General features: G+C 43.7%; 1 protein-coding gene across 2 annotated transcripts; it reads left to right on the top strand.

Annotated features, from left to right (window-relative positions):
• The first annotated feature begins 193 nt into the window (after nt 1-193).
• On the top strand, nt 194-2,122 carry LOC115785551 (T-cell acute lymphocytic leukemia protein 2-like). Of its 2 annotated transcripts, none has more exons than XM_030737279.1 (2): nt 194-353; nt 969-2,122. In XM_030737279.1, the coding sequence occupies exon 2, from the start codon at nt 978-980 to the stop codon at nt 1,314-1,316; it is 339 nt and encodes a 112-aa protein (XP_030593139.1). In that variant the 5' UTR covers nt 194-353; nt 969-977; the 3' UTR covers nt 1,317-2,122. The 2 variants fall into 2 exon arrangements, with proteins under 2 accessions (XP_030593139.1, XP_030593138.1); XM_030737278.1 differs by having other exon boundaries at nt 194-359.
• The last annotated feature ends 5,825 nt before the right edge of the window (nt 2,123-7,947 follow it).

The raw sequence follows: 7,947 nt of genomic DNA, 5'->3' as shown, positions 1-7,947 counted from the left end.
GATTTAAACTTGGGTGCAGCAGCAACATAAACGCGCACACACTCGTTCTAAGTGACAGAAAAGGAGGAGGCATGTGTTTTAACAATCACACCAACCTCACACAATGCACGCAGCAACTCCACGACAGCACACGTCACACAATGGGGCTGCGCTGCTATAAAAATGTGGGATGCGAGCACGCGGCATTCTCACCCCTCCCTCCCTCGTCCTCTCCTCTCCTCCCGCTCATTAGGAGCTCAGGGAGCATGAGAAGACGCATCTAAGTGGACCTTCACACCGGTCTCCTGGACACGTCGATGACCAGCGGAGGGTAGCTCTGCCTCTGAGATTTCTGCGCATTTCCACACACACAGGTACAGGTGAGAAACTTGTTTTATTCTGAAGGATTTTTCCCTCCTCTGAGGCCACATGTTTGCACTTTGGTGTAGTAGATATTTAATGTAATAAGCAGTGAATTGCTGTAGATATTTGTTTTTAAAAGATTAAGTGCAGAAACGTTTAATAAATTGTTTATAATGTAATCTAAGATACATCTGTTAAAGATTTAAAGGCTGTAATTGCTTATAAATGCTAAATACTGCAGAAGAAGTCCAAAAACACTGGAATATCCCTTTAACCATGAAGGTTGCTTATTGCAGAAAAAAGCAGCAAATTAATAAATAAATTCTGATAAATGCTTTTGTAGGATTCTATAAATAATTTAAAATAATTTGTAATTTTTGTGAAAAAATGGGTCAGTTTTCCCTCCTCACGCTGCCTCGACCTTCCTCCTTTCACTCTACTCAGCATCAGCACTGTGACTGATGATTTCATTTATTTTAGAGCTTTTAGGTCCATCGTGCCTATTTTGCATCTGGGCTGGGAATAAAAAAATCCCAAGATATAAAGTTTTAGTGTCATACCTTTAGGATGAGAACACCTTGGAATTAAAAAGCTAGACTTGACTAATCATGTGTCACTTGTTGCAGCTGAGCATCATGACCAGAAAGGTGTTCACCAACACGAGGGAGCGCTGGCGCCAGCACAATGTCAACACTGCCTTCGCCGAGCTCCGCAAGCTCATTCCCACCCATCCTCCGGAGAAGAAGCTGAGCAAGAATGAGATCCTGCGCCTGGCCATGCGCTACATCAACTTCCTCGTCCAGCTGCTGGAGAGCCAGAGCGGCCAGCCGGCTGGCCACTCCCCCACCGCCCTGCTCACCTTTCTCAGAGGAAACATGGAGCAGCTGCACTCCCCTCCGCACCCCTGGGCCCTGACCAGTGACACCGAGGCTCCGTCACCCGGATCCAGCTGCGACAGCTCGGAGGCCTGGTAGAGCCGCAGCTGCCCGTTTGAGAGACGAAACTCTGGAGTGAACTTCTGGACCCTTTTTTTTCCAGAGTTTCAACACTGATCTTTCCTCTGTAAAGACTGTTGTGTCCCTGCATTCAGTGCAGAATGTGTGATATTCAAACGTGGCTGAAATATGAGCACCGCGTCTGTGTTGAATTTATGAAATATGATTTGCAGGTGAAATTGATTTATGTTCTGCATGGATGTGTAAAACCTGGATGTACTATTCCCCTCGTGTCTTTATGTTAATATTCCTTGTTGCTGGCCTGCCTGGAACTAATTTAGTTTTGCAGTAACGGGCTGTTTTGCCAATGAGGAAAATGGAGGGGATTAAGGAATTTCTCATTTCGAGCAATAGATTACACAAGGCATTTGAATAGATAATGGTTCAGCCAAGACTGCAAATCATCTCAAAATAACCAAGGGCACTTTTTTCTCCCCAGTCGACATGCTGCCCTCCCTCCCCGAGAAGACTACATGTGACCTCTCTTTTCAATTATCAAGGTTACGCGACTTCACAAAAGTCGATCCTAAGAAAGCTTTTCCCCTCTTTCTGATCCCTTTCACACGACGACATCAGTATTTGTTACTGTTTGGATTGGATTTGGGCAAAATTGACATCCCTCTCTCAGTATTTATACACAAATACCTTCACTGGGTTTTCACTGGGTTATTTTTGTAAAATACGCATGTCATATAGCCAAAGATAATAAGTTGATTGTTAAGAGTGTGCCAATTATCTCCTTATACCTCTTTTGTAAGTTATTTTGGTTTGTTTGTGAATATATAGCATGTTATTTATTTGAACTATTTATTTAATAAATGATTTGTTACCTTCTGAATTGTTTAGTGAAACAATTACTCGTAAAATTAGTGTTTTAGAGACCATGGTAAACAAATTTTGAGCCAGATGGACTCTATCAATTCAATCAGTTACATTTTATCATATGAACTTATTTTTAAAGGATCTGCATCAGTTTCAGGCTGATATTTACTCTGGACCCTGAACTGAAATCTATGGGATCATTTAGTAACAGCACAGAGGCTGTTTGAAGTGGGGAACAAACTATTTTTAATATCAGATTTTAATGTTTTTAATGTCCTGGTGACCACTGACATTAATGTTTATTTAAATAATGCAACAAAATAACTGTCCAGACTTTCCTTCTTAAGTTTATCCACACTCTTAGCTGAAGAAATCCAACTTTTATCCATATTTTTTCTAAGCGTTCATTGACACTATTAGCAATAATTTAACTGTATACTTTTAGCTTGTAAATTCCATCTTTCTATTAATTTTACTTTGCCCCCCAAAGACATTTGTACCTGTTTGGGAATCATTGTTCTAAACTGTTAGCATGCACACTTTTGAAAATACGGCAAAAATGACAGAATTTCTAATAATATCTATCTATTTATCTATATATATATATATATATATATATATATATATATATATATATATATATATATATAGATAGATAGATAGATAGATAGATAAGATTGTTAAAGGTCTTTACAATATAAAGCAGCTTTACACAGTTGTTGTGTACAGAACAAAAATGAATTGAATGCATCATAAATAGTGTCATACAGAGTGGAATTGTTGAGTTATTTCTCACTGAGTCAGATACAGCTCAGAGCGGCGCTGCGGCCTCTTTGTTCTTGCTCAATAAGCTCAGAAACAGTTGTTTTCAGCAGCCCCGTGATGACCGCGTGGACACAAAACTGACCTCTGACCAGAGGCCTGAGGGATGAGGGACAAGCGCTTAACTTGCAACCTCTGAGGTCAGCGGTCGCTCTGAAGTCAAACACCATTGAGCTGACCAGTCCAAATGGAGGGTTGTTTTTTTTTTAAGCACTTAAACTTTTCTGCTACATGACGTTTTAAACAGCTCTAAAGTAAAAATAATAAACAGGAATTACTTCAAATATCTATTCCAAATATCAATATAAACGCTAAACAAATGTTACCGTGCGTTTAGCAGTGTTATATCTTAATGCCGTGAAAATTCAAATCAACTGTGTAGTCTATAAAAGCTTAAATTAAGTCATTAGTGTAAAAGAGATAAAGTATAAAATGTCCTTTTAATGATTCAAAGTGACATCTTCAGATATTTTGTTGGACCAACAGTCTAAGAGGAACATTAAATCTACAGCACTATAAAAGCAGGAAGTCCTCACATTACAAACTGTTACCAGTAAATAATTAGGCCTTTTCTTGCATTATCAGAACAGTTGCTGATCAATTTTCTTTCAGTCAACAAGCACATTAATGGATTATTTGCTCCAGCTCTAGGTACAATACCAACAGTGTTGGCAGCCGTTTAAACTGAGGTCAGACATTTACATGTCTAATCGCCTACTGTGACAACAGAAAATGGGCCCCGTTTTAAAGCAAGAGGCAGCAACTAACTGAGCTGCAGAGTAAACACGGAGTTGGTTTAAGGCGCTTTCGCCCCGGCTGTTAAACTCCGGCTAATGGTGTGTAAACGGCACAGAGGCCAGCTGGACACACTGACTGCAGGCCTGTGGGAAGTGACAGGTGACTCTTTGTAATGCTGCGGTAATGCTAAATTAATCATACGGTACTTTCAGAATGACAAATATTACCAAGTGATCTGACTCATCCATAACTTCTGGTAAAATGAGACAAGATTAAAACAACAGGGTCCTCCTTTGTCAGCGGAACATGAAATTCACCCTAATGTTCAATAAGTTAATCATTTGACGCTGGAGCAAGGCGTGTGAAACCTTCTGCACACACGCTGCATTTTGCTGAAACACCTTATTTACAGAAAACGCCCAACAACAGTGTGAGCATAACTCTGACCTCAACTTTCCACAAGGATTATGAAACCATGCACTGAGAAACAATAATAAATCTGTACGCTTCTCATTCCCTTCACCAAGTATATTTGCCTGACTGACTATTCTCTTCCAAGTATGTGGGCAATCGTCTATTGAGAGCACATTTCCTTATCAGCGTCTAGCACACTGTCTGAATCCGTTATCACAATGGGCCAGATCAGTGCAGGCAGCCCCTCGCTCTCCCGGCTGAGGCGCCCATGAAAAAGAATTTCTGGAGTTGGGTGCCAACCGATAGGCCCTGAGCTCTTTATCCCCTTAAAGCCAATTCACACTCTGCATGTTTAAATATCTCAGCTCAACCCCTGCCCTCCCACTCCCATCATACACTCGAACCCCTCCTCCTCCTCCTGCACCTTCCTCTTGCTCTCTCACCATTTCGGGTCCAAGCGTAGATTTTTGCCGCTGTCGACCTGCAGCATGGGTGTGTGGGTGGGTGGGATGCAGGTGCAGGGCTGGTTGGATAGTGAGAGAGGAGGGGAGTCTTCCATTGTTGGGCTGGACAGCACCCTCTCTCCTCTGGAGCACCCTCTGATGGGGGAGCCCACTGACAATCACACATCCTAATCTGATTATGCAAATGCCTACTTCAAAAAGCAATGTGCTGTAACCCCTTACCCTGTGGTGGGAAGACAGAGCGAGGAAGGAGGAAGGAAGGAAGGAAAGGAAGCAGCAGGATTGTAGAGAGGAAACGGTAGATTGTTGAATTCCAGAGAAAATTAAATATGAGGGCAAAAAGCACAGTTAGCAGCTCAGTGATTCTGCTGGTTGATCATTAGTTTCTGTCACACATCCACTGCACCATCAGGGGAGGTCTAAGGTTGAAAACACTGGCACACTGAATGGCCAATGACTGCCTCAACGGGGCATTGAATCCAATATTCAAATGCTTATTGTTTTTCCAGACGCTCTTGAATGCAGCGTCAAAAGGAATCTACAATGTTAATGAGGGGGACAAAGTACCCAGAGTTAAGATTTACACGCCCAAACAGTCAGCGGTGACATTTCCCAAGAACAACAACGATTCCTGAAGGCATGGCTGACAACTCCTCTGACCCCTCTCTCCCCAGCAGGTTTCTGAAATCAGCTGCCCCTTTCTACTCCTAGATATCGCTCTACTATGAGTCTATAAAATGTTAGGAGAGTTGTACTTATACACTGCAGTACCTTCAGCTAAATGCTAATGGTATAATGTTCAACATCTTAGTGTATCATGTTTGCATGAGTGCATTTGCTGCTTTTCCAAATGTAGAGCAGACGCATGTGAATATTGTCAGACCTCAAAGTATTTGGTCATAAACCAACACTGGAACTCAAACTTGATATAAGGATCAGTTCATGAAATTTTGTTTGTGCAGACAAAAATAAAACTCCATCCATTTATTTTCTTAACTACTTATGAATCTTGGGGCCAGTAGTCTGGAACCTCTCCCAGCTGACAGCAGGGAACAACTTGGACAGGTCACAGGCCGTGACGAGGTTCATTTCGAGACACTAGTTACCTAACATGCCAGAGCACCTGGAGAAAACCTAAACTAGGCATCCAACATTTTCCCAGTTCAGATGCAAAACGTTTGCCTTCAGTAACTGAGTCAGGACTGGGCCAACATCCCATGCAAAGGCTGCATATTGTGGGTGGATCTCTAATTCAAACCCAGAATCTTCTTGCTAAAACAGTGCTAACTTCTGCACCACTATGGTGCAAAGAGAGGGAAGTTTACACTTGCAAATAACTAAAGTTACAGCGATATCTCCCATAACTGTCGAGGGATTTCACTCAGCACCCCAAATGTCAATCTTGTGGTATTTCTGAAGGACAAAGTCTCACTTATTAAAAAAGTGCAATGTTCTCCCTACAGGCAGCTGGCTGAGGATCTGAAAATGGAGTCAGGCAATGCACAAAGCCATCAGGAAGCCATGAGATGGTTTGGACAGGTGCATGCATTTTGATTACCAGTTTCCCCTTGTGCAAACCTCGTACATTGGTTAATTTTCTCTAAGCTGTTGCTCTATAATGTTAGATTTGTTGTGATTTGGCACTGTATAATTAAAATTGTATTTAATTGAATAAACTCCTCTGTGAATTGCCACCTTATCACAGTAAAAGGGTTTGTGTGTCCCAATGATCCCTAGAGCTATGTTGTCTGGTGGGGTTTTACCAATGGTAGGGTCACCCAAGGCAAATTGGTCCTGGGTGAGGGGCCAGACAGAGCGATTCCAATGACCCCTATGGAAGAGACATCAATGGAACAGTTTACCCTGCCCAGGATAGAGTTACTGGAGCTCAAGGGAGTGCGCCTGATGGCCAGGCCTTAGCCCATGAGGCCCGGCCAGACGCAGCCCAAAGAGTAGACATGGGTCCACCCTCCTGTAGGCCTACCATCTGCAAGGGGCATCGGAGGGGTCGGGTGCAATGTGTGTTGGGCGAAGGCCCTGGCGAACTGATTCTCGGCTATCAATGCTGGCTATTGAGATATGGAACGTCACCTCTCTGTTGGGGAAAGAGCCTGAGCTAGTGCGGGAAGTTGAGAGATACTGCCTAAACAAAGCTGGGCTCACCTCAATGCATGGCCTGGGCTCTGGAACCAGTCTCCTGGAAAAGGGCTGGACTCCGTTCCAGTCTGGAGTTTTATTTCTGATTCCTAAACGAAAATCCGTTGGCCGCAAAATACACAGACCAAGGTGGTTGGTGCCTGTCATAGTGGTAGTCCCCGAACCAGATGGACGACACTGGAGATAAAAAGGACCATCAAGGTGAAAAAAGAGAAAGAGTCCTATCAGGCTAGGTTAGCTTGTGGGACTTCAGAAGCAGGTGATTGGTTACCAGCAGGTCTGGGGGAAATACAGCTCAGGTGGTGGCTGAAGCAAAAACTCGGGTGTGGGAGGAGTTTGGTGAGGCCATGGAAAAAGACATTCAGACTGCCTTGAAGCGATTCTGGCAAACCATCAGCCGACTCAACTATATGCTGCTATAGTTGAGTGGTGGAAGGAACACTTCCAGGACCTCCTTAATCCCACTGACACGCCTTCTGTAGTAGAAGCAGGGTTTGGGGATGAGGGGGACGACTCGGCCATCACTGGGGGTGGAGTCACTGAGGTAGGTAAACTCCTCCAGATCTCCACATGATGTTGCAGAGACAATCCTACAACATCCAGAGCCTTCCGAAACTCAGGTGAATTTCATCCACCCCAGGGGCCCTGCCACCAAGGAATTGTTTAAGTATCTCGGGGGCCTTGTTCACAAGTGATGGGAGATGGAAGCAGGAGACTGACAGTGGCCGATGTGATGCAGACGCTGCACCAGTCTGTCTGCTCATGCTCACTTTGGGTAGTGACTGAAAGAATGACATTGTGGATACGAGCGGCAGAAATGAGCTTCATCTGAAGGGTGGCTGACCTCTTCCTTAGAGATACGATGAAGAGTGCAGTCATTCAGGAGGGGCTCAGAGTAGAGCTGCTCCTCCACATCAGAAAGAGCCAGTCGAGGTGATTTGGGCATCTTACTAGGATGCCTCCTGGGCGCCTCTTGAGGGTCAGCTTGTGATGGGGGCCCAGATGATGGGGTGATGTAGTCACCACCATAACGTGGAGCAGCTGCAGTAAACAGGAAGATATCTGAAGCTTTTCTTACTGGTCACACCCTTTTAGGAAACATAACACTTCACTTTCTTGCTTATGTGTTGATTTTCACTTCCTGCAAAAGCACTGCAGTGATTTACAACTCAACTAAAATTCCACTACTCTTT

This window comes from Archocentrus centrarchus, chromosome 9 (genome assembly GCF_007364275.1).
Source record: "Archocentrus centrarchus isolate MPI-CPG fArcCen1 chromosome 9, fArcCen1, whole genome shotgun sequence".
Lineage (NCBI taxonomy): Eukaryota > Metazoa > Chordata > Actinopteri > Cichliformes > Cichlidae > Archocentrus > Archocentrus centrarchus.
The sequence above is the reverse complement of the archived record's forward strand: the minus strand, read 5'-3'. Positions and strand labels throughout refer to the sequence as shown.

Coding starts and splice junctions, on each gene's coding strand:
- LOC115785551 (XM_030737279.1), top strand. CDS start 978: ATGACCAGAAAGGTGTTCACCAACACGAGGGAGCGCTGGCGCCAGCAC.